The sequence below is a fragment of the Tinamus guttatus genome, unplaced genomic scaffold (genome assembly GCF_059628265.1).
Source record: "Tinamus guttatus ecotype Peru unplaced genomic scaffold, ASM5962826v1 Tinamus_guttatus_pri_ptg000043l, whole genome shotgun sequence".
Classification (NCBI taxonomy): domain Eukaryota; kingdom Metazoa; phylum Chordata; class Aves; order Tinamiformes; family Tinamidae; genus Tinamus; species Tinamus guttatus.
The window spans coordinates 211,251-236,432 of record NW_028288577.1 but is presented as its reverse complement, the minus strand read 5'-3'; the positions used below and the strand labels follow the sequence as shown (position 1 = coordinate 236,432).

The 25,182-nt window shown below is 43.9% G+C and overlaps 4 protein-coding genes across 6 annotated transcripts in view; 3 read left to right on the top strand and 1 right to left on the bottom strand.

Moving 5' to 3' along the window:
* NF1 (neurofibromin 1) overlaps positions 1–25,182 on the bottom strand; it is a 78,729-nt gene that overhangs the window by 16,643 nt on the left and 36,904 nt on the right. For both annotated transcript variants that reach the window (XM_088535659.1, XM_088535665.1), the window contains 8 exons: positions 24,961–25,107; positions 24,459–24,605; positions 24,006–24,116; positions 3,234–3,666; positions 2,636–2,976; positions 1,703–1,905; positions 581–774; positions 45–185 (listed from right to left, as the gene is read on the bottom strand). In XM_088535659.1, the coding sequence (XP_088391785.1) occupies positions 45–185; positions 581–774; positions 1,703–1,905; positions 2,636–2,976; positions 3,234–3,666; positions 24,006–24,116; positions 24,459–24,605; positions 24,961–25,107 (1,717 nt within the window). The remainder of the gene's footprint in view (positions 1–44; positions 186–580; positions 775–1,702; positions 1,906–2,635; positions 2,977–3,233; positions 3,667–24,005; positions 24,117–24,458; positions 24,606–24,960; positions 25,108–25,182) is intronic.
* Positions 4,903–7,417, top strand: EVI2A (ecotropic viral integration site 2A). Its single transcript, XM_010228110.2, has 2 exons — positions 4,903–5,020; positions 6,631–7,417. The coding sequence occupies exon 2, from the start codon at positions 6,647–6,649 to the stop codon at positions 7,415–7,417; it is 771 nt and encodes a 256-aa protein (XP_010226412.2). The 5' UTR covers positions 4,903–5,020; positions 6,631–6,646.
* Positions 10,991–12,031, top strand: EVI2B (ecotropic viral integration site 2B). The gene has a single exon (XM_088535506.1). It carries the CDS (start codon positions 10,991–10,993, stop codon positions 12,029–12,031), a length of 1,041 nt encoding a protein of 346 aa, XP_088391632.1.
* OMG (oligodendrocyte myelin glycoprotein) lies at positions 14,007–17,933 on the top strand. Of its 2 annotated transcripts, none has more exons than XM_088535653.1 (2): positions 14,007–14,224; positions 14,961–17,933. In XM_088535653.1, exon 2 carries the CDS (start codon positions 14,963–14,965, stop codon positions 16,286–16,288), a length of 1,326 nt encoding a protein of 441 aa, XP_088391779.1. In that variant the 5' UTR covers positions 14,007–14,224; positions 14,961–14,962; the 3' UTR covers positions 16,289–17,933. The 2 variants fall into 2 exon arrangements, with proteins under 2 accessions (XP_088391779.1, XP_010226413.2); XM_010228111.2 differs by having other exon boundaries at positions 14,957–17,933.

Below are 25,182 nucleotides of genomic sequence, written 5' to 3'. Positions count from 1 at the left end.
GTGAAATTATTATATAAGGGGAAATAAGGCAAAGAAGCACTCACTTTGCTTGAAACCAATTTCACATTTCCAGATGCAAGAGCTACAGCTGTGTCTGCCATAACCTCAGCTTTTATGGATCCCAACCCTCCTGTGGCGCTAGTTTTGATGAAACTGTCCAGCACCACATCAAGCAGATCTGTTATCTGTCAGAGAAAACAAGACGTCAGTACCTCTAAATTAACTTCCATTTTTCTGCAGTAAACAGCTTTTTGAATAAGCAATCATTCATTTTAGCTGAATGATATACAACTGCTTCTTTCAACTGAACACCCGTGGACTGAGGAAATATTTATGAGTAACGCACCAAACCAAAAATCTTTAATTTTCAACAGGGTCCAGGAACACACTCCTAAAGTTCAGAGTTCAGTAGTTAATTAATTGATAAAACAAATCTTTATAGAAAAGAAACATATGCTCTTCTCTCCACACAGCTAATATACTTTGGCCCTATCAAGATGCATTTTATTTTCTCATCAACACTGTGATTAAAAACACTATAATTTGTTGCTCACTACAGTAAATTATGAAGAAGCTGTACCTGTCCAAGACTCCCCCATATCTTGGCTTGAATGGAAGGATACATCTGCTTTTCATTTATGGTCATTGTTATGAGCTTATCAAGAATAGCAGTGACCCGCTGGCGCTTGGCGTCGTCATTGTGTTTACAGAATCGCACCAGATTTGATAACCAGGGAGTCATGTACTCCAGACAGAGATGTTTCAGTTCAATACCTGAAATAAAAGCTCACACTGTAACATGAAGCCAGAACTGGTGGTCTCTATCTACTTGTAAAGTATTATCTGCAAGCCCTTTTCATTTCAATTGCACAGTCTAACAGAATTACTATCCTAAACGAGTGGATGAAGTTGGTAGAAGACCTGAGCAAATGTTACTGGGCAAATGGACAAGCCTCAAAGGAACATACCCTGATAACAACATCCAGGAAACCTCTGTAGGAATCTGGCAAAATTTTGACACTTTAATTAAGAGCTATAGGGTCAGTATCAGAAAGGGCTTAAGTTTTTTTTAATCTTGAGAATGTATTCTAAACTGCTTTTAATGTAACGCAACAGAACAAGATTTACTAATAAAAGAGATAAAAATAATCTGAAAGAATTAATATCTAAACGATATATGATGAAAAAGCCTTGTAGCTCCTTTGACACTGTCATGGATGCCAGTCTGGATTTTGCTGTGCAGTATTTCCGTGGAATTATTAACAACTTGATACGGATCTAAAGTACATATTGTACAAAATTACCAACAGCCCTAGGAAACAAATAGTCCATATTGTGAACTCTCGGAATAAACCTACTCATTCCAAAGCACTGAGATGTCTAGGGAGGCTCCTTCCAACATTAATTTCAGAATATAAAAGGCAGATTTTTATTTTTTCCATCAGATACAAAAGGGCACATTCGAATGGACAAATGAAATGACAGTTTTGCTCCAATGGATTCCAGCCCATTTCATGACGCTGCTGGGCTTCAGGGCTTTATACAATTTGATTATTAAGAAATGGATACAAACACAGTCTTGAAAACTCATCTAAATTGCTCTAAGAAAACATCTGCAATTTGCACTTACTGTGACTCATTAACATGAGATAGCTAAATTAGCTAAGAGAGCCAGCTACCAACTGACTAGATTGTTACTTACTAGATTTGCTAAATCCAGAAATGCATTCTTCCAAGAACTCCAGGGTAAGGTGTGGTTCATTAGCTGCAAGAGTTTTACTAATAGACACGATAAAGAGTGTGTTGTTGGCAGGAATACACAGACCTGAAGTTTCCAGTAACTGGCCCTCAATCTTTAAATTAAAGGTACAGGTTAAGGCACACAGAAGATTATAGGCAGCAGACCTGGAACAAAGCAGACAACATGACTCATAATATTTTCTCATATATCATATAGGCATTACGCTAAAATATCACAGTAGTGATGCTGACATTTTTAACATCAAATCAATATTGCTAGATAAGCGACTGTACTTAAATCCTGAACTTTTTTCCTGTACCCATTAAGGCTCACAGACAACAGCACTTGCCTGGAGAAGCAAATGAGGTTACTCCTGCGCTTAGTTTAAATGATCTCTGACAAGGTTAGAGAATATTGGACCTGTCAGAGAGACACTTGGTCCTGGGAAGGGCTAAGTACTTCCAAGTGCACCTGAGCTGCTGGGAAAAGGGTTGCCAAGGGCCCCAAGGCTCCCACTGAGCCACTACCCATTTTGCAACAGCCCCTTCTGACAAGATCCTGTCCTGTTCTGAGATTCAGTTCCCAAGATATCACGCAGGACATTCACTATCATGAAAATCAAGGCTGACCAATAAGACGTTGCAAAGAAGTACTTCTCTTTATGAATAGGAAACTTCCTAAACGCTTTCAATTACTCAGATAATACGAATGTTTTTCTTCAGCTAAAGAAAAGGTGATCTTTCTTTAGAAAGATCTTGGAGTACATTTTACGTTTGCAGAGTTATGATGGAAGAAAAACTGTTTTGTTCCAGAGAGATTTGCTAGAATCAAGAATTTCTTGGGAAGAATTCCTATTTTTTGACCAAAAGTGGTACTAATTCAAAAGGTCTGTACCGCAAACTGGGGTCTGAGCTTCCTAGGTTGAGCAGTGCTATGTTCAGCAGCGTCCCGGGGACATCTTTAGGGCGAATTTTGGTGTGCTGCGGGATGGAGTCCGGTTGTGACAGCTCCCACCGTGTCCGTATGTGAATGATGGACCGAACGATGGCTTCGCACTCCTGATGCATGAACGTGAGCGGTGTGCCTTGGTTGGCGATGGTCAAGGTAAACTGGTTCTCATCAACAAGGCATATCTCCTCAATTTCTGAGGCATAGTAGATATCGTTTAAAAACACTGTTTGTCCCAGGACTCTTGTTCGCTCTGCTGATGTCACCTGCACAGCTGTAGACCCAACCTTAAAAGCAGAACAGAAAAACGTTTCAAGCATCACTGGTCAGCAATACAAAGAGCAAAAAATAAGTCTCACACTTCTAATCTACAAAGTTAACCATCAGAAACCATAGCCAATGCTAGGCTTCCTAATGGGCACATGCTACTAAGTTGGAGTTTCTCCCCAGGACCTCAAAGAGGAGAATCAAGGGACAGTAAAACTGTATTCAAACCCTTATCAAATGTGAGAATTCACTAGAAGCAGAATTAAAGCAGCCTTACTTTGATAGAAACTTTGGTGTCTTTATGAGCCAGTTTGAGAGCGTTGTGAAACACTTTCAAGTCCTCCTCCAAAGCCAAGGTAGCTGCCGGGAGTTTCTGCTGGTCGTGGTCAATGTGCTCTGCCAGTTTTCCTGGAGAGTCTATGAAAATAAGTCTTTTGCTTCCTTTCAAGCCCGTCAAGAGTCTTTCATGGTACTTGGTGTATTCTCTGACCCAAGAATTACAGTTATAAATAAAAACTGCTGAGACATTTTCATAAGCAAAGCCTGGAAACACTACAAACCATTTAGAAAGAAAGTCTGTTTTAAAACGATTACTGGGGCCAGCGTGTGTGAGGTCCACTACAATCTCATATGGCTTTGCATAGTATGGCTTCAGAGTTAGCAGGACATGGTATATCAATAAATCCCCATTGATCTGGCCAGTCTTGAACCTGTGGAAAAAAAGAATGAAGACAACGTTTGCCACATGACAAATACCTGCGTGGTATAGTAAAAATATTAGTATACTAAGCCAGATTTATCTTTAGCATAATCCTAAAAATGTCATAAATCCATAACAGTGCTAACAGACCAAAAGCACGAAAGCATCTGTGTTTATCCAGTCATGGCTTCTCTGTCCTACAGGGCTTCAAACTTGGTAAGAGGGCCAGGTTGGATACAGATTCCATTCCCAATCCTTCTCGAGTGCTGTGCAAGCCGCCGTATAGCCAACAGCCTCCACACACACAGGAGTTTTATTCAACTTCTCAAACAACAGAAAAATACACAAAATCCGTATGGACAGCAGGAGTGCATCAATCAAATCAAAACTGGATTACAGGAGTTAAGAATCTCTGTCAAAATAAAAGCAGAATACTATAATCCTTCGAAGTTCAACTCATCCATCTTTCTAGGGATTCAAGTTGCATCTATTTTTATATGCAGAAAAAGCCTCGTTCTAACTAAGCATTCACAGAAAATCATCTGAGAGGATCTCCTACTCGTGTGACGTGTTCTCGACTGCAGCACACACTGCATTTGAGTGCTTGCTTCCATGAACAGCCCTCTTGGGGACAGGGGATTCGCCTGTCACCTGGCTCTCCCAGAAAAACAGCCACGTACTCTAAAAGGTTAAGAAGCTTTTGTTTTTATTTAATGATGCTCTGAATACTATGAGACTAGACATACCATACGCCTAAATGAAGCTTCTAGAGAGATCATAACAGAAAATTCAATTGGGAAGAATTAAAAATAAAACAAAACCTTCAAGAGTCCCTTGTGAACATCTACAGTACTCACAAATACCTGTAATTACACCTCAAGCGAACATCACCTCAAGTCTTTCAAGCAAGGCAGCAGCCTGTGGAGACACCTAAGCAATACCTGAAGAACACGGGCGGTTTTCAGCGCAGCGGGGCCCTGTGCCCGGGAACGCTGGGGCAACCCCCGGGCAGGGCGGCGGCGGACGAGCTCCACACACTCTGCCTACGAGCCCTGCTCCTCTGGGGCTGCTTCCTGTTGTTCCGAAAGCTAATTTGGGCAAGTTGGTGTTTTTTCCCCTTGTACATGTCATGGCGCGGCTGTTACCGAAAGGAAGTGTGTCATCTCTGTGGTTTGAGCTCTTCGCTCAGGCTACACCACGCACAATTTCAGTTACAGATTTGTTCAAAAAATACCAGCATCGTCCAAGTTTATTTGCTTTCTGTTAATGGTCATGTCCTGACAGCAAATATATACACAAAGAAGCCTTGCTGCTAGAGAAGTGAAAATATAAAACATCACTTATTTTGACTACAGCTTGACAAGGTAAGTGCACGTTTTTCTTTTCCTGCTTTAATTTCAAAAGTTTCTTAGATTTTGTAGAAAATTATATGTAAAGGTGCTTTTACAAGAGCTCAATAATTCAAAAACACTAATTTAAAATGAAAGCATTAGGCTAAAATATTATCATATATTGAATTAAGGAAGTTGAATACCATCTGTATTTTAGTGGTGTTTCTTAAGCAGACTCCGAAGAGCGAGCGGTGCCAGTCGCTGCCGAGCTGTCCTGCTCCGTGCGCCCACAGGACACCCTGTCACCACCCGGGCACAGAGCGGGGAGCCCAGCAGAGCAGCTCTGTACTGGGCAGTTCTCTGTGCTGGCGGCTCTAGCGAGGCCCGTAGCATCGCCGGCGTGGCTCTCTTCAAGAGAAGCCCCTCTGGCGCAGAGCACCGCAAGCCTCCGCACGCCGAGCCGAGCTGCAGCTCTCGGGCAGGAACACTCAGTGTTGGAGTTCGACTGCGCCGTCCTCACAAATAAAGCTCAGTGCAAAAACTTCCAGGCCATGCCACACTGAAAACTGTTGTTTTTGACACACACTACGGAGTTACAGTTTGCTACAGTCTGCACCAGATAAAGGTAGAAGTTCTGGTTCGATCTTAAAGACGAGGGTTATCCCAGAACGGAGCCCGTATGTTTCCTTCGCCTCCTCTGCAGCAGGCAGCCCCACGTGGTTCTCTGCTCACGCGTTGGGCACATCTCTGCTTTCACTCTGCTGCAGGATGTGGGCAAGGTGCTCTGCCGGTCACATTTTGCAAGGATGCCCAAGTTCAGCTTTCCTATTTTTTAGTGAATATATTAAGTATTTTTGTGGATAGGCTAACTTTTGACTATGACAAAGTTATAAACAAACACTATCTAGCATATTTCAAAATTACCAAAACTTACTAGCACATAGATGCCTTAAACAGAGGGGAAAAAAAAACGCACTGCCGACAAAAAAAACACATTATTAGCTTTGGAAAAAAATGCAAGAGAAAATGAGTGTTAGTTTTGGTCATTTCTTATAGCATTTATATTTGAACAAGATAATAATATATAACACTTGAGAGAAACTTTTCATTCTATTAATACAGCCAGGAGAGATGTGATGGGGCAATCAGCTGTAAGCTCCAAAAGATTTTGCTAAGCTTTTATGAAGTACTCTGGCACCTGAGCCAAGAAATGTGACCAATTAAAGTTACTACTGTCACTTACAGAAATATTTTGTAAATTTTACATGGGTTTCTCCCTTCACCATGTAAAAGCAGAAGTGATGAGCTTAAAGATGCAATATGGTTAGCTTGAAAGAGAAGGAACTACAGTCTGCATCTACAGTTACGCATCACCAAGTGTTTAACAGGAAGCATTTTCTGACTGTGCTTCAGTCCAAGTTCTCTTTAATCTTCATTTATTTTCTACATGCCTCCGACTGTCGGGGTTCAGCAGCGACCACGTCCCAGACCACCTATTTTTTCTAGTATTCCAAGGATTCCACATCCGCTAACTGCACGAAGTTACATGTCCACCACCAAGCGTTGCCCACTGCTCCTCGAGAGGTTTGAGCAGACCTCTAAGAACTACACACTAAACTAATGCTAAAATTTCTATTTTGCAGACAACTAAACAGGAAGATGAAGACAGAGAGATGCAGTAAAGGGCATTTTGCTTTCTTTGCTGCAGCATTTGTTTCTTTGTGTTTGCACGTAAGTGCAAATCATACTGGAAATCCGATGGTTACAAGTGACACCTGGAATTCTACCGGCCCGAACCCACGCGGAAGCCTGAACAGAAGCGAAGGCAGCACAAAGGTGCCTTTGAGCACTGCTCCCAGCAGCAAAACAAGGGCTACGTTTGGGAAGCAGCCTGGCACCTCTCAGCCCTGGGCTACAGCAAGGGCCCCAAGTCCTTCTCCTGCCACAAGCGCCGTGTCTGCCGCTGGGGGACCTAGGGACGCCACCAAGGCCAAGACAACAGCCACAAAAGGAACGACCAAGAAAACGTGCGAGGACAATAAGCCTCTCATACTGATTTGCTTCATTGTAATCGCAGTACTCGTGCTTATCTGCACCTTCTTACTTCTGTCAACAGTTGTACTGGCAAACAAATTGTCCTATCTCAAAAAAGCCAAGCAAGGCAAACGCACGCCCAGGAGCAACAGTGATTTTCTGGCTGCCAACAGCCTCTGGCCGACCGCGGCGGGAACGTGGCACCGGCTGCCCCGGGAGGCAGCGGGCACCGACCTGCTCATGCAGGAGCTGGTGCCCGAGCGGGAAGCGGCGCTGCCGAGCAGGGCCGAGGACGCGGCTGCCCGGCGCCTCGCCACACAGGGCGCTGCTGACCGGCCCAGCAAAGAAACCAGCGCACCCGAAGGAGTTCTAGCCAATTTTGTAGTTGAGATTTAAATCATGTTCAGGTAAAGACTCAGTTTTTACCTTTCTGCCTCATGTGCATGAGGTAAAAACTCAGCTTTCAATTAACAGCATGAACTGTAATACCTGAAAACTGAGTTCTGATCTTACATGGGCTTTTCGGTTTCACGGTAACAGGAATGCGGCAGCAACACGCAGCTCTGGAGAGGAGTAAGGGTGTTTTAAGCAGCTTTTACCAATCAGGTCAAGATTGGTCCTACCAGAAGTCACGGTTGAAGGAGCTGAACAGGATAAAACCACAGGACAGAACTTTGCTGTTCTCGAGGATCGTTAGGGGACACGGGCCCGTCAGACCAGCAGGGCACCACACAGGGCACCCGGCCTGGGGCGCGAGCGGAGCACGATGCAGCCGCCGGTTCGTCCTCACTGAACCTGCATCCAGCGCCTCCCCAAATGCCCTTTCAGTCTCACTTCTCTCTCTCTCTCCATTTGAAGCTTCTTACACCAGCTTAATTGCTTCTGAAACAGACTGAGAGCAGGCAGATGTACGGTACCGGAGTCCGGGCATGAATATGCAATGTCTATGTGATATGTTAAAATACAAGAACTCTTTCAATTTGTTATTGCTAATAAACTAACAGGACAAGCTTTTTAATAATTAAAGTTCATGTGAAATTATTTCTCTAATTCATAATACCTCCCCCTCCAAATTATTATACAAGTGGCTGTATGAATTTGAAAGAATAATTATATCCTCTATTTATTTCCCATTAACATGCCCATCCAGGTAAACTTATGGATGAAGTACAGAAACAACAGAGAAGCAAGGAGAAGACAGTAACACTGAAAGCGAGAGGGCGAGACCTCAAAGTAATAACAAAAACAACAAAAACATGCAACAGCCCAGGTCAAAGGTAGCTGGCTGAGTACGGAAGGTAAAACTGGAAGCGGGCAGCAAGCCCAGGCCTGCACTGGGAATCATCAGAAAGCAAGTTCATTGCAGATGAAAAATAAAACACAGACTAAGAGGGATTGGGGATGAAACTGCAGGAAGAAGCCCAAGAATCGACTGCACAGCCGTACTTGGGACTGCGGGATGGAAGGGACATGGGGCAGCAGAACAGGCTAACAGGGCAGGGCTACATCAGGTATTTCTGAAGCATGAGCGGAAACAACAGGAGAGTAATAGGAGGAAAGCGGACAGAACAGTGATGCAACGCAGCGTTTGGAGAGCATCCGAGAACATCTGGCCTGTTCTGCAAGAACGGGAGCTGCGGCTGGGGGATGTTGCATCAGTTCCCTCCACCTTCCCCCACAAATGGCCACGAGCACAGCGGGAACAGCAGAGGCAGCGCCAGAACTGAACAGATAATCCGAGGTGGCACCGGAGGGAGTCTGCCCTGGAGGAGGGCTGCCCTAGCCAGGAGCACAACGGACCGCAGAGGAGAAGGGCTCTGCGGGGAGAAGGGGCCAGTCTGGGCAGGGGAACACACGTGGTCAGCGAGCGCAAGTGGTAAAACATCAGTGTCATGAAAAAAGGCAGGAAGGGAAAGAATCATCATCACAGCAGTGCAAGAGGAAGAAATACCAGAGAAAGGAAACAGCGATAAAGGTACGAAAGGGACAAAATACATGTAGAGGTTGAAAGATTGAAAAGAACATGAACAAGATGAAGATCTCAAACTAGAAGCTACAAGTTTTCATGTGAGTATGGAATCAGGATCTGTTTTTGCTGCGGGAGTGGGCAAAGTTCTCTAAACTTCAGATTAGTTCTCTGAAAAAGAAGTAACGAAACCAGAAACACGTTGACAGCTGCCAGGCACCAGCAGGACACGCTGGTGAGGACACCTTTGTGGAGGTTTCCTTTGCCAGGCAGCGTGCCCAGACAAATGCTTATGGAGACAGACCAAAGCAGCTTGGCTACATGATCAAAGGGTCCAGACAGAGACAGGAGGTGGGAAAAGAGCTGCTCAGAACGTCCAGGTATTGAATAACAGCTGCAGCAGCCACCGGAGTTGCCCAAAGGGACAGTAACACGAGGCGCAGGGCACAGGCAGAGGTGCGCGGTGCGGCGCTCTGCCTCTCAGCAAGGCAGCATCCTGCCATCAGGGAGCTCTGTGACTCACGGGAGCGAAGGCGACGCTGCCTTCCCACTAACAACCCTAACAGATCCTCAAAACCATCAGGGAAATTAAATCAGAAAGATTAAAATCCAATCCCAACCCACATAATTTGATTTACATAGAAGTAACTATAACTATTTTCAACAGAAACAGGCAAACAGGCATTTAGGAATTTCTACTTGCTTGGCGTATGCTGGACAAAAACCACAAACATTTAAACATTCAAGTTTTATACAAACGACAGCACTGAGAAGTTTGTTCTTAAAGTATGCCATCTCTGAGCTGAAATTCTTAGTCATCTCTCTAATCTTGACACTTCCTGCAGCAAGCTTTGGTAAACTTCCTCTTTAGTTGCAAAAAGCCTATTTCAACGCCTAAAAAGCCATTTTAAAGCTGCTAGACTTTTAGTACCGGTCTGTCTTCCTTAAGCTTCAAACGAAAAAGGTAATACACTGGTTGCTTTTCAGAAGATAAATGCAGGTAAGAAGCAATTTTGAGATGCAAAGCTTTAGCATTTGTATTAGTATTTGCTTTGACATGAAACTGCACTCTAAGAGTTGCATGCAACGTTTTATACTCAACTACTTGCCCTGCGGCGCGTTCAAAGCTCGAGCAGAGCATTTGCACCTACCACGTATTAGGATACCGAGCACATGTCACTGCTGAGACGTTGCCATTACGAGCCACCACAAACGCCACACGTGAGTATTATCTGAATGTATGTTGAAAGGAGGGGAGCAGAAGAAAATGAAATGGAAATATTTCTACCGGAATCTAATAGTTTTGATCATAATGTTCTCATAAGCTTTGTTACGTACATACATTTACATTGTTACAGCTGAACATAACCAGTGTTATAAGAATGAATGATTTAGCTCAAGCTGTATGAAGCTAGCCCTACTTAGTGGATATATTTTACAAGACCTTTCTCATGCTGTGATGTGCAGAGACCTTGGGGGAAAAACACTCTTCTGTTGCTGAAAGTTAACATGAACAAAATCTCCTTCATTACAAAAAACATCCTAAGTGCAAGAATTTGGTTATAAAAAATTTAATATCAGAATGCAGTTACATTACAGCAGTCGGAACCTCTGAAAAAATATTATGCTCTAAACATTAACTGCGAAAGAGGTCAGGACAGGAAATGTTTCAAAGAAGTGTCAAGGGCTTCTCGCATAATGCTGCGTGGATCCGACACAGCCCCGCGCACACGGGAGGACGATCCCCTGTACTCTGGTCACAATCCTCCTTGGCGACACTGTTGCGACAGTGTTTCACTTTTCAAATGCATAACCCTTTATGTGACTGATAAGAGTAGTTTTGTTTTTACTTTTACTACTATAATATTACTGTGAAATTGTTGGGGAGGGTGTCAATAAAATGCAATTATGCAAAAACACAATTTACAAAGCCCTAATATTCTTTCTTTTTTTCCTGTTTTATTGCTGCTGTGGTAGAGGACATTTAAATAGGCTATGAGAAAATGGCCAGCAACCAAGTGACACTGGTTCTCCTCTGCGGAGGGATCTGGAGGTCACTTTCTACAGAGGCGCCGCTGAACTCTTCCATGCACGAAACAAGAGCATCTGCCCCTACGAGGAGCCCAGGCAAGGACAAAGTCCCCTTCTATCAGCCCCAAACAACGACGCCCAGCTTGCACACCCCCGAGATCTTCGACATCCCCACTGAGGCCCCCGATGGAACCTGGCTAGCAGCACTCTTAATCGGCACAATTTTGACTGCTATGGTAGTGGTTATTTTTCTCATTCTTCTATGGAAATGCTGCAAAAAGCCTCGTCCCGTGGACACGAATTGGGCAGGGCGCTCGCCCTTCGCAGATGGAGACATGCCGGAGGCATTTGCGGAGCTCGAGCAGGGTAACAAGCGCATGTCCATTCTGTCCATGCTGCCCTGGAAACTGAGGCAGGACGCGAGCGCCGCGGGCGCTCCGGGCAGCCCCGAGGGCCGCGGGCCTCGCGCAGGGGCGGCCAGCGCAGCCACGGGAGCAAGCACCGTTGTGGAGGACAGCGGGGCCGTTGCGGAGGCCAGCAGGGCCGGGAGCGCCGTTGTGGAGGCCACGAGCGCCGTTGCGGAGGCCAGTGGGGCCGTTGTGGAGGCCAGCCGGGCCGGGAGCACCGTTGTGGAGGCCACAAGCGCCGTTGCGGAGGCCAGTGGGGCTGTTGTGGAGGCCAGCCGGGCCGGGAGCACCGTTGCGGAGCCTGGGAGCACCACTGTGGAGGCCGGGAGCACTGCTGCGGAGGCCGGCGGGGCCTGGAGCGCCGTTGCAGAGGCCGACGGGGCCGTGCCTCCCGGCCTGGCACAGGAGCCGTGCGTCCCGCCGCCTGCCGCGGACGAATGCCTCGATCTGCCCCTGCCGCCCGCCTGGCTCCGGGAGCCCGCAGCGGGAAGCGGGCCGGGCCTCGACGGGCCGCCGCTCTGGGAGACGCAGGCGCCGCTTCCCCCCGCTCCCGAGCGCGCTGCCCAGGACGGTCACGAACTGCCGCCGCCAGCGCCGCCCCTGTAGCCGAGCACCGCCGTGCCGGCCGAGCTGCACGCTTCCAGCAGAGTATTCTTTAAATATCCCAGCGAGGGGAAGCTGCGGCAGCGAGAGCAGCACGGGCGCTTCCCCAGCGCTGCGCAACTTCGGCTTTCCCAAAGGGAACAAGCTGCTTCTGCCAACACAAAGCACGTCAGGATACAACGGGATGGAGCCCACGGCACCCAGTGACTTCCAACACGGTACCAACACCTGCCGATGCCATATCCACACACATATATAATATATGTATAGACACACAGAGACAAGGCATGAAGCAGAGCGTGGCCCCAGAGGAACTCAGAGCTTCTAAAACTCTTTGGTCTATTCTCCTTGGTCTGCCAGACTCTTCAACGCGATTCCCTTCCTCAGAATGTCTTTTACAAGTTAGTTTTAATAAAGCTTTCTAACTCAAAGACATACTGCTCACCTCTATACTTAAAGCACACTGAGCTTAGCTCCAAAGCTTCAAATTAAAAACAAAATGCATGTGCCTTGGCACACACCAATGCTGTCCATCATTCTGACATTCTGCTGTCCATTTCCTGGGTTTGACTGGGTAACATCTTGGTAATAACAGACTGCAAGTATTTAAAGCAAACCGCCATGACAGCCATCACTATCTCTTCATTAATAGGAATAGGAATGAGATTTCTTTTTGTTGCCAAAAAAAGACACCATGCCAAAATCCTCATACTACTTTTTGGTAATGCAGAGAAATAGCGCAAGTAAAAAGGTAATGGAAAGAGTAGACACTCAAAAGCTGAAATGGCTCCCACCATGTAAAGTACAAGTATAAAAAGGTTTTCACCTAAATACTTTGATTTCTGTGGACAGAATACAAGCAGTTCCCAGAACACCCAGGCACATGGGTATCAGAATTAGCTGTGCGTATATACTGATTTCTCCCTCTGAAGCAATAACTTTAGACTGCACTCAATCTTATTAAAAATAAAATCTTTAAATTGATCTTGCCTCTATGCTGGATTCCTTGTAACTCAAGAGCCCCAGTTTTTGCAGATTCCTGTCTTGGCCCTGAGTATAAGTGAAGGTCAGTATCCCACCTAAAATGATGCATTTTGGTAAGAAAACTTTGATGTAGTTGAAGAGTAATTTCAGAGATAAATTAAAAAATATATATACATATTTATTTGTATTTGAAAGTTTAGATTCATAGCAAGAGGCTGCTAGAAGCCAAAGCTAGCTTTCCATGACATCTCTGCAGAACAGCCAAGAGTTTGTAATTTTGAACTCTTTGGGGCAGGGAATATATTTGGGCATGCTGCACAGAGCACTTGCTTGCACACTTTACAGCAATAAACTTCAAAATCTTTAAATTAACACTGAAAACTAAAGCCATAAATTGTGCATATGTATTGTTTATTGCTGTGCATGCAGTGAGCATAGAGAAAGGTAGCTACCATTTTTTTTCATATCATTTATGTAAGATGTATGAAACTGTGTACCTGAAAAAACAGAGTTGTTTTTAAGGCTTGTTACGTTATATCACATTCGAATTATCATTATAAACCATACCCACTCTTACCATATTGTGTGGAGAAACTCAGATAAAGATTTCCTATAGAAAACTATGAAATCCTACAAGCCGAGCTGTATTTTATCTGATAATATAGTGACAGCCTGATCTGAGAAGCAGAAAATTGAACATGTTTAAAATATAAAAAGATACTCCAGCAGTGTCGAAGACAGGAAGCCAAAATTAACCATTATTACAAGAGCATGAATTAAATGAAAGTAAAAGGAACACAAATGACTTTTTAAATAAGATAATTTAAAAGGGAAACACAGGTTAAGCTAAAACAGCCTCCAGAAATCCCACTTGACACTGATTGTACACGCAAATTTATATGCTATATTTTGATACAGTAACTTTTATAAGAATGCACAGAGAAGGTAACTAATTCAAATGCCAAAATCCAACTATTTTATTGAATATGCACGCCTTGCCATAGATTTGAGTCAGCACCAGCGACAGCTCTGCAGTCCTCCGATGTAGTGCAGATCAGGTGGTTGCAGAGCCCCAGCTAGCAGCAATACGATGCAGCTGAGGAGGCGAGCACAATCCACAGACAGCAACTGTAGCTACTCTCTAGAACAAGACGACCTCTAAGCTCAAATCTTGCACAGAAACGATGTACTGACATTACAGAAGAGACTACGGTAAGTTTATGTTTCTGCTTTTAATCACCAAAACCTACTACAAAACCAGAGACAGGAATAAGATCAAAATTATTAGTTGATGACAGATGCTTGCATCAGAAATTTGCTGCAGTGTCAGAGATTTCTTACTAACATTAATTCAGTTTTCAAGCATGTTACCAGCTTTGAGAATGTAATTAACACTACAGTAAAACAAAATAATAATGTCTATGTTAGCATGAGAATGGAATTTGAGTTTCAAAATTCGTAACGGTTTAAGATGTATTTTAACCAATTCTATTTAAGCAAATAGCATGCATGTACGGGGGGGACTGCTACGTTACTGCAGAGATTTGTAAAGCAGATCCAGTTGACAGCCATTTTTTCATCCGGTATAAAAGAACACATTATTCCAAATATAATATAGGCTTGAAATCACTAAAAACAAGAAGCAGACATTGTATAACATTTGGAAGAGACTTGCATTTTCGGAAGAAAGCCCTCATTTGAGCTTGAGGGGGAAAGGGAGATGAAAAAACAAGTCTCATTCTGCCAGACAACATGACAGTCTATGAAGGGATGCTTTGTAAAGTCTCTCTTGAACAATTATAAAAAGGACTATGCCACAAAGGGCTTTATTGATATTTTAACTTAATTTCTCCTGCAAGTAGTCAGTGCAGAGATAACCCTTAAAAATAAATAAAATATATTCTATGGATTTCAAGGGGGTCATTTTGGTGTATTTGCTTTCAGGCAGCAATGGAACACCAGACACTGAAAACATCTACCTGCCTGCTGGCCCTCCTGTTTGTCATCCCCACTGTGCTGGGTGTTTGTCCTTCCAACTGCACATGCTCAGGAAACGACAGGAACGTGGACTGTTCTGGCAGAAACTTAACTGTGTTGCCACATGGACTTCAAGACAACATTACATATTTAAATCTGTCCTTTAACCAGTTTACAGACCTTGATCATCAGCTGACCAGATTTACCAATTTGAGGACCCTCGATATTTCAAACAATTGGCTCAAGAACATTCCTGCCCATCTGCCCAAGTCGTTATGGGAATTATATGCCATAAATAACAATATCAGAGTTCTCCAGAAACTGGACACAGCTTACCAGTGGAATCTGAAAGTGCTCGATGTTTCCAGGAACATGGTGGAAAGGGCTGTTCTGATCAACAACACACTGAGCAGCCTCAAGTTTCTCAACCTCAGTAGCAACAAACTCTGGACGGTTCCCACCAACATGCCCTACAACATCGAGACGGTGGATCTGTCCAACAACTTCCTGTCGCAGATCCTGCCGGGGACGCTCGTGAGACTACGCCGCCTCAGCAGCCTCTACCTGCACAACAACAAGTTCACGTACATTCCCGACAAAGCTTTTGACCAACTCTTCCAGCTCCAGGCAGTCACGCTGTACAACAACCCGTGGTCCTGCAGCGACAGGCAGAACATCCTCTATTTGCTCCAGTGGGTGCAGGGGACGGGTGCCAGCGTCCTCGGGGCGCCCTGCGCCAACGACACGGGGCTCTGGGCACCCACCACGCCACTGCCAGCCGCTGCCACCGCCACAGAGCCAAACCTCCTCATTCAAGGAATGAAGGCAGCAGACAAAGTTACCCTGATGGCAACCGAACCAAGCAAAATGACCAAAATGCACAAACAATTCAAAGCTAAGGAAGTTGCTTTAGCTGCTACCTTAGGCCAAACCGTACTGTTCACAAGCACAGACCGACCGCTCCTGCTCTACCCAGAAGACGTGACCACGGGCAAAGTGAGCTCGCATGAAGCGGCCACCACGCGCACAATCTACATGAGGGATCCGGCCGAGGGGAACTCGAGCGCGGCCCGCGCCACAGCTCCCCCCAGCACTCCCTTGACGCTGGGCATCACCAGCGGCCTGCCCACAAACCGCTCCAGGATGCCTCAGAGCACAACCGCTGCCTTAAGGAAAGAGGAATCCACCACAAATATTTTGAATACCCACGTGCCCTCCAAAGCAAGTACCCAGGAGGTGTGTTTGTTCTGTGTTATAATGCTTAGTGCAGTGGCAATGTTTATTGGTAAGGGCCTGTAAGTCTTGTGACGTCTCTTCCTGTGCTATGGAGCTGGAGTGAAAATGTCCAGGTCCAATAATGAATCAAAACAAAAGAAATTCAAAGTTCTGACTCTGATCTAAAGAGAGTAACAATTCTTAAAGAAGTGCACACTAATGTCTTGATACTAAGCTGCTACTTATTTTAATGTCTTAAGTCAAACTAACCTATGATTTTGTTTTTAAAATGTGCTTATTTTGTATTTAAATTTTTGATTTTACTTGCACAGAATAAAACATCAGAATTTTAAGTACTGACTTTATGTATGGTTTTGTCATTAAACATCTGGGGAAAAAAAAAGAAAGAAAAAAAAAACAAAAAACAGAAGGCCTGTATCATATCTGCATTGTTTTGCTTGACTTGCTAACCAGCAATTCTTGTAATATAGCAGTACAGATCCTTTGTAAGTTATGACGACATGCAAAAGGAAGGGCAAGAAATAAAAAAAAGCTGAACCTGTTTCACTAACCAGAAGTTACTCCTGGGAAAATGGCTAGCATGTATATCTATGTTTGCTTCATATGTATTAGGTATTTTAAATATGAAGAACAAAAGTTTTGGATTTAAAACTTAAATATGACAATGCCATGGTGTCTACGGGGAGGGGATAAATAGAGAAGACAACATGGCCTAACTTTGGCATGGGGAAAGCAATAGGGGCTGATTTCTCTTTTTGCTCTGTCTTGACTTGGAGGCTGCAGGCAAGTTATTTCTCGCTCTCCATACTTCAAAGAGATAAAAGATAAAAATAGAGGAAAAATACAAGATGTTCAATGCCATGACACTCTTGGACAACACTGAGCTTATCTACATAAATTAATGGAATGAAACGCCTTAAATTTACTAAAATAATTGAAAATAATTGAAAATGAGGTAATTGTTATTTCAATATGCTTAAAAGAATATCACAACTTGGCCAGAATGTATCAAACTATCACTTTTTCAAAACTGAAATGAAAGATCAACCAATTTGTAATACAAATTATGTAACATAAGTCAATTATATAATCAGTTGACAAGCTGTCATTTACACAGTCCTTGAACTGGTCTTATGACTTCAAAAATTAACTCCATCCATGGCATTGAACATGCCCAAATCACTGTCTTATAAGGATGAGCATGAATGCTATTTTCCTTAATATCTGCACCACCAACGAGTAGAAATAGTTGCACGCATGGTTCTGTCAACTCTGGCACAATAATCTAAATTATGTGGCAAAGATACTTGATATACTAGAGGTAAAGTTTTGCAAACAGCATGAAATGAAAACTGAAGAACAAGTAAATCGAAAAAAAATATTCACTTAATATTACAGACCTTTATTAAACGTTTTCCACTCATTTCAGGCCATTTAATTTCCAGTCATTGTAGCATGAAGGTTCTACAAAACCCAAGAAACCTCACTGCTGAGACTGCAGTCCTCTACCTGTTTCTCCTAGGTCTCAGTGAGGGCTGTTGACCATATACAACTGGTACCAGAGAAATCACAACTTTCCAATTGTGAACAATATTTCTATAACTGGAAATGTATTTTAATTTCTAACAGAAACTTAAATGATACACAGTGAATTTGTACAGTTATTTCATGGGCATTTAAGTAAAAATAAAGTTAAGTTTGTATTGAACTGAAGTAGTGAGAGTGCTTTTTTTCAAATATGTCTAGTTATCATATATCCTGAGGGAGAGGTAACATCACTGAACACTGTTTTAGTATACAAATCTATCTTAAACAATTCTTTGGCTAATCTTCATATTTTATAGGAAAAAATGCATTAAAAATTATATTACTTTGACATTCACATTTTCTCTAATATTGTTTATTAATAAACTGATGAGATCATGGTTAGATAGAACCTACCCTTCCTACCTACAGGACTTGCAAGCACCTAAAGCATATACCTACCCTCTACAGAAAAGGTATATATGGTACCTTCGCTGGCTTATGGAAGTGCCTCGTTAGAGAAAGGGGCTATCTGCTCTCTGAGATGATGTCCACCTGCACAGCTTCCATCTACTTTCTCAGGTTAAATTTGACACAAGCAGGTAAATTCCACCAACTAGGATCAGTGATAGAAAAAAATGCCAGCGCCTGCTTGGGTCTCTTTGGACAGGCACTGTGTTTGCTAAGCTTTAGGTCATCACAAAACAGCAGCAATCTACTCTCTATTTTCAGAATTGGTTATTTCCTAGCACTGACTCAGTCATATGATTTTATCCTACACAGTTTAAAGGATCTTAGTTGCAAGGTAAGACAGATCAGTAAACAAGGAGCAGGGGCTAAAGCACCTTGAGTGAACTACACTCCCCTGAGGGAGGTGTATGAAATACTACATGTAGCTTTGCCGAACAATTCAGGACACGACGCCAAGTCCTACTGGATGCATTCACGGAACCACCTCCATACGCTTTGAGCATGTTTCCCTTCTAAAGAGACTGAACAAGCACAGGATGCTAGCTACCAAAAACCTGTTTTTCAGAAGTTGTGCGGGAGCAGCACAGGGTGGGCGGCGGAGGCCGCAGGATGTCCACGCTCCCTCGCATTCCTCGCATCCCGCAGACCTCGTCGCTGCGCCGGGAGCAGGAGGCAAAGGCAGGAGTCCTGCACTGGAGTTGCTTGGCAACAGCGCAGCCAAACTGAGCTGAAACTGATGGGCATGGGCGTGAACACTCCAGAATTGGTTCAAAATAAACATGCTGCTAAAAAGATTTATCCTCAGAGAAATTCTTTTCTCCAAAACACCCCAGCAACATTTCAGAACAATCCTTTCTTTTTTTTCTTTTTTTTTTTTTGTGCTCAGTTGCATATATTAAATACTTAGCAAAAGGCATTGCATACCTTATAATAGAAATATGTTTCTTTTGAAAGGATACAATTGCCGCAGGGGTAGCTGTGGGCTGAAGCAATAACTCAGAGGTTTGAATTCCCATGTTTCCTATTAATTTGTTTGGGATATTAGCTTTAAAACTTAATGGCAGTATGTCAAGGTCAGTATTTATTGACTTATTGACCATCTTCATAACAGAGCAAGGATTAAGGAAGAAAACTGGCTTTTAAAAGTCAGGTTGTTGCCCAGGAAACAAAAAGGAGAGAGAAATGACAGAGGAGATTAAATTTCACAACACAAGGAGGATACAAACTGAACCAGATACATCAGTAAAATGACTCAGTGATGCCCTAGCAACTAGATCTCAAACTGGAGGAAAAAGAATAAAAAAAAAAAGGAAAAAGCAAGCAGCCTGCTGCAAGGCCTCAAACACGCTGGGAGCTCCAATCGCAACACTCTTCACAATTCACAGCCTAAAAAAGCCTATCTGGCTCTGAATCACAAGATAGATACCCCAAATAAGCATGCCAAAGCAGTGCCTCTTTCAGTAGAAAAGATGTCGGAATGACATTCCAGAAAACAGGTCAACCCACTAGGTTCCAAAAAACTAAAAACAAGAAAGCAAAACCAAAACCCTACATATTATGTCAAATCTTCCCAGATACATAAGGACACCCTGGATCAGGGCCAGAGAGCACTAACTCTGCAAGGCTATCGCAGTCCTTGGCATTTGCACGCTCCATTTCCTGCCTGAAGAGGACAAGATAATAAGATAGCATTTTATGTTATTTGGCACGAAGTAAGACATTGTCTGATGAAAAAACAAATGACAAAGAAAGTAATGAGCAAATTTGTCTTCTTTTTTGGGGTGGGGCCGGGAGGAGAAGGGGAAGGTTACCCTTCTAAAATATTAAGACAACTTCTCTAAATTTGAGTATGGAGCAAACATAAACTGAAGGGGCCCGTTCCCCAGAGGGAAAGAGACAGCACAGAAAAAGCCCTCCTTTGCTGCGAGCGCCTTCCCGTGGGCCCCGTCGTCCCCACGCGGGCTCCCCCGAGCGCTCGCTCGGCCGCGGGGCCCCTGCTCTGCGCGATGCCGTTCGCCGGCAGCACGCGGGCCAGGTCTGCACTGACACCTTATGTAATCCTCTCCGTCAGGCTTCCCAACGCCGTTGTATAACCGGGTTTCAAGGAACAACAATCCAGGCCAGAGGAAAAAGCACCAGTTCACCTCTGAAGACAAGCGACTTGTGCTGCACGAGTCGGCACAGCTTTTTGCATTCACCTCCAACAAAGCCCTTCCACGGGGCACATCAAAGCGGCCACACTCACCTGAGCAGGCACTCAAACACCACACTCCACTCCCAGGTAAGCTCTCCAGCATGCAGAGCTCTCTTCAGTCTCCACTCGAGTGCACTGGGCCTCTCTCCAGAGGAAAGGGAGAAGGAACTGCATTTAAACAGGCTCTCTTGCAGTAAAGGTACCATGCAGGGCCCAACAGCAGTCTTAAATACACTTCTATAGAAAGTACATTTAGTTATTAGTTTATTTAGTAAGAAACTAGATATGAAACTCGAAACTGGAAGAGCTGTGTTGCACCTTCAACACCAGCTTCTCTTAGAAGATAGGGAGGGCCTCCCTTCCCACCGCACACTTAGCCTAGGAAAGGTCAGGTTTCTTCCAAACCTCAAGTGTTCCTGATAACTTGTTTTCTACTTTTTAATTAAAACAAAACAAAACTGACAACAAACAAACAAACACAAACCACCCACACACGCATCTTGTGATGTATACCTGCACTGTCTCACAGAAGCAGCTTCTGGAACACATTGCTATAGCTTGAACACAATTCAGGGCAGGAGTGGGAACACAGGCGGGATCCAGCCCTCCTTCCTCTTTGGGACAGGAGTCTGACAACTCTTCCAGTGTATTTCATTACAATAGGGAACACACAACAACTGGGAGAAAACTTGAGTGTCCAAACATCCATTTTTATTCCTAAATTTTAATAAATATTATTTTCTACTGACAAAGGTACAACTAGTTTAGAAGGGGCTAAATATAATACATTGTATATATATATTTTTTTAATTTCTGACATTTAACTTCATAAAATCATGTCACCTAAAACAGTCAGCATGCTTTTTAAAAAACATTTATTTAAACTGATACATGCTGTCCATGACACACATCTTTTGGCTATATCTTATTCACCCTCCAAGGATATGTAAATGAAAGTGTTCATACACTTAGTTTCTCACCTACATAACACAACATTCAAAAACACGTCTTTAGTTAAACTTTTGTAACTCTGTGTGTGAATTTAGTTTCAGGAACAAAACGAAATTAAAAACAAATGGAGCGCTTTAAGACAAACTCATTTTAGTATCAGCACTCCATACACTCAGTGTCAACTGCTCTATCCCAGTCGGTGTCAGCCAATTAGCCAGTGTAAATACAGTGTTCAGCAAGGCTGTTCCTAATACAGGATTACACGGAACATTCATACCTGCCAGTCAAGTCATTCCTCAAGCCACACGCTGTTCAGCAGCTCAGCAGAAATCATGTTAGATATGCAGGTATGCTTCTCTGATCCAAAACGGAAAGAAGTTTGCGTTCAATAACTCACCACTGATGCACCAAAGGAAAAATTCCATTAATTGACCCTCTTTTTAATCATTTTGTTGCAAAATGTGAAAAACGCACAAGATAATCTAATTTAATACAAAACAATTACTGTTAGAAACTCATAGGGTCACTTCATACAAGTTTCATTTAAGGTTTTGTGATGCCCCGTATTGGACAGCGCAATGGGCTCAAAGGCGACTCCAAGGACTTAAACAGGGTCCAAAATGACAGTGCTGCTTCTGAAGACACAGAACCAGGACACAGCTGCTCTACTCATCTGGTTTCCTTGCACTCCACTCAAGGAGTCAAGAGTGCTGAAAGTGCAGAGGAGGAGCCAAGCCAAACGAAGGCAGTTTCTCCCCCCTGCCCATTTTTTCCCCCCTCCAAATAAGAGGAAGAGGAAACTAAAGGTTCATTTGTACAAGTGTTTTCTCATATAATTTCTATTTCAGAGCTATACACCGTTGGGAAAAAAAAAAAAGAGAGAGTTGTGCAAGATAGGCAAGAACACAAAATTTGTGTAAAGAAAGTTCCTTCATGCTGCCCAGTGACTGTTCCTTCGACTGGCACAGACTCATGCCTTCTGTAAGCGCAGAAGAGACAAAAGCACAGACCTTATTTCCAAACGGTAACAGCTGTATTATACTTTGATTTTTCTTCCATCTTTGAATTTCAGTATGCCTGAACCCCCCCTAAAAGTGACAGAGTTTGAGAATAGCTGCAAATTTAACGGAATGGAGGTATTTATTCCCTGCCTTGCCTGCCTGTCGCGAGCGGGTTCGCCTGTTTCTCCCCACACTCCTCCCACGGCCAGGACACGCTCCCAGCAGTGCTTGGATGGGAAGAGGCAGCACCGGGGAAGCGGCGTCCCCTGGTCCTGGCAGCAGAGCCGCGCGGGCGGCCGTGCCGAGCGCTCCCCTCGCAGCGCGTCCCCAGTGTGACGCCCTGACTGCGGCGCCGCGAGCAGTGCCATGAGCAGCGCCGCGAGCAGTGCCCGCGGGCGCCCTGGCAGCACCAGCCCCGCGGAGAGGCAGAGCGGCCTCGCCGGCTCCTCCTGCACGGGCCACCAGCACGAGCTCGGCCGCTGCCAGCCGCGCGAGCAGCAGCCTGCCCGGCACCCGCAGCAAACGCACCGCCGAGCGCCCCGCCGGCACGGCAAGCACCGGCAAGACCCCCCGAGGGGCAGGACGTCCACACGGCCCCGCGCAGGGCCCCTCTGCCCCGGCAGGACGGCAAGGACTGCCCGGCCCGGCCGGCACCCCCCAGGGCAGCCCATCACAGCAACACCCCCCCGGGGCACCAGCAGCACCGGGACCAGGCCCAGCGGCCTGGAGCTCCTCGCCTGCACTGGCGCTGTTAGTCCTTAGTAATCAGAGAACGACGTCAAGTACCGAGTGCAACTATTGTGGATACTGTTTGGAGCACACTGCCCTCGCTTCATGGATTTCATAGTTCAATTCCTTATTAACTAGGTTTAAATATCTAGTTCAAATTACATACTTACTGTAAATGGAGCCTTGTTTTATTTCAATCAAATACAGATTTTTTTTTTTTTGCGGAACAGAGGTAATTGTGACTTAGTCTGTGATGTGACTAATTGTAAACTCCGGGATATTCTCCCAAGTTTTTCAATATTGCAACATATGATACTATCATGAATCATAATCTTCCACAGCAGGGAAGACTTAAAGCTTTCAATCTTGCCTAATTGAAAAAACACAGTCTTTTGCAAAACTTGTAGTTCACACTTCAGCATTTGTTTTGCTCATCACCTTGGCAACATCTTCACATACCTTGAACATTTTCAAAATCATGGAATTATTTTCTTAGAACGCATTGGTAAAACTGAAGCAATACCACACTGTGTATGAAACTCTTAATTATTTGTATTTTATCCCATGTTTTAGTTTGTTACTCATTTTATACTTCAGAAAAAGGAGAGAGTGAAGTCACTGAAAATGGGTTAAAATATGACAAATGCAGTTAACTATACAGTGAAAAAAAAGTAACATTATTAAAAACTTGAGATATATTTCTACAAGCACTCTGTTACTACTGGATGGAGAAACCACGGCAGTTCTGATCTAGAATGCATCTCAACTCAAAAATATTCCAGTACCAAAATGCAAAAAAAAAAGCTACTTTCACATTCTTGTTAAGAAGTTGGTGTCCCTTTCCTAAATAAACACGTAAAATCAAAATTACCAAGTGTATTTTACACAGGGGAAGCGAAAGTTTCCTTACCGCCGAGCGATATAGTAGAAAACAGGATTGCCAGCTTTTGATGTCCCAGCTTGGTAGAAAATATTTAATGTTTTCAGTGCTTTGAACTCCTCTTTTTCATGTACCTGATGCCTAAAATATGGTACATTGTGAAAAGTTGGTGTCAAGGAACGTGACAAAAAGCAAACAAACAAACAAACCCTCCCGCTCCCCTTCTTTACTTATATCTTTGGACAAAAGTGTAAGTTCACACAATTCTGAATATTTTAATACTATGCAAATTATTGCTTTTAAGGTTTTCAATTTAATTTTGGACCCGCAAATTAAAGTCTCCCACCAAGAAATACAAAATATTTGTAGCAGCAGCTTTTTAAACTTCAAAATGAAAGCTAGGACAATAACTACTTATAGTACCAGACATGCTAAGGTCTAAAAACCCACAAGGCACTCTTCCCTCCACAATCATCTCATTACCTTGTCATAAATTCTTCAAATTTGGAGCTAGTGAGATTTAAACTGGACCAATGAGTGTCTGCCACAGGTTTGTGCTCTGGAGGACCCAGATAGGCAAGAAGAGTGGCCATTTTGTCAAAAGGTCGCCTGCCAACAGCCTTGTGGTCCCTAGAAAGAGCAGATTACATGAAAGGCAAGTCTTTCACTACTCAGCATTTCTGATCTTTGACCAATACCTTTCTTTACCTTTAACAGGCTAAGTTTAAAGAAAATTGTGGTAACTGAAGTAATTAGAAAAACCTGTTACCATCTAACAAACACTACAAAACATATGACAGACATTGGCGTTCAATTTAATACTTGCATAAAAGCTTGGCAGGAAAGAGGGCAACAGTTCTGCACATTTCCCAACAACAGGTTTTCAGTAAGACAAAAGAGGTCCCAAAGGTGCAACCTTCTGCCATGATGTTCTTCTGAGTTCCTACCAACAACTCCTTTCTCCATAAAATTTCCAAAACCTTACCTGTTGCTGGAAAGGTACTGGCCAATCTTCTCCTGATTGTTCCACAGCAACCGGTGCAAAGCGAGCACGTTGCCATCACTGATGAATGACAGGCTGTGGTTGACGGTGTCACTAGCCGGACAGTCGGATGCAATATCAAGGAAAAACCTGCAGTGAAAACCAGTTGTTCCCATGAGCAAAGAAGCAGCTGAGTAGTCTCAATACAGGCTAAAAGGCTACAGG

Bases quoted from the DNA above. Each gene is read 5' to 3' on its own strand.
- EVI2A (XM_010228110.2), top strand. From the start codon at position 6,647: ATGAAGACAGAGAGATGCAGTAAAGGGCATTTTGCTTTCTTTGCTGCA.
- EVI2B (XM_088535506.1), top strand. From the start codon at position 10,991: ATGGCCAGCAACCAAGTGACACTGGTTCTCCTCTGCGGAGGGATCTGG.
- OMG (XM_088535653.1), top strand. From the start codon at position 14,963: ATGGAACACCAGACACTGAAAACATCTACCTGCCTGCTGGCCCTCCTG.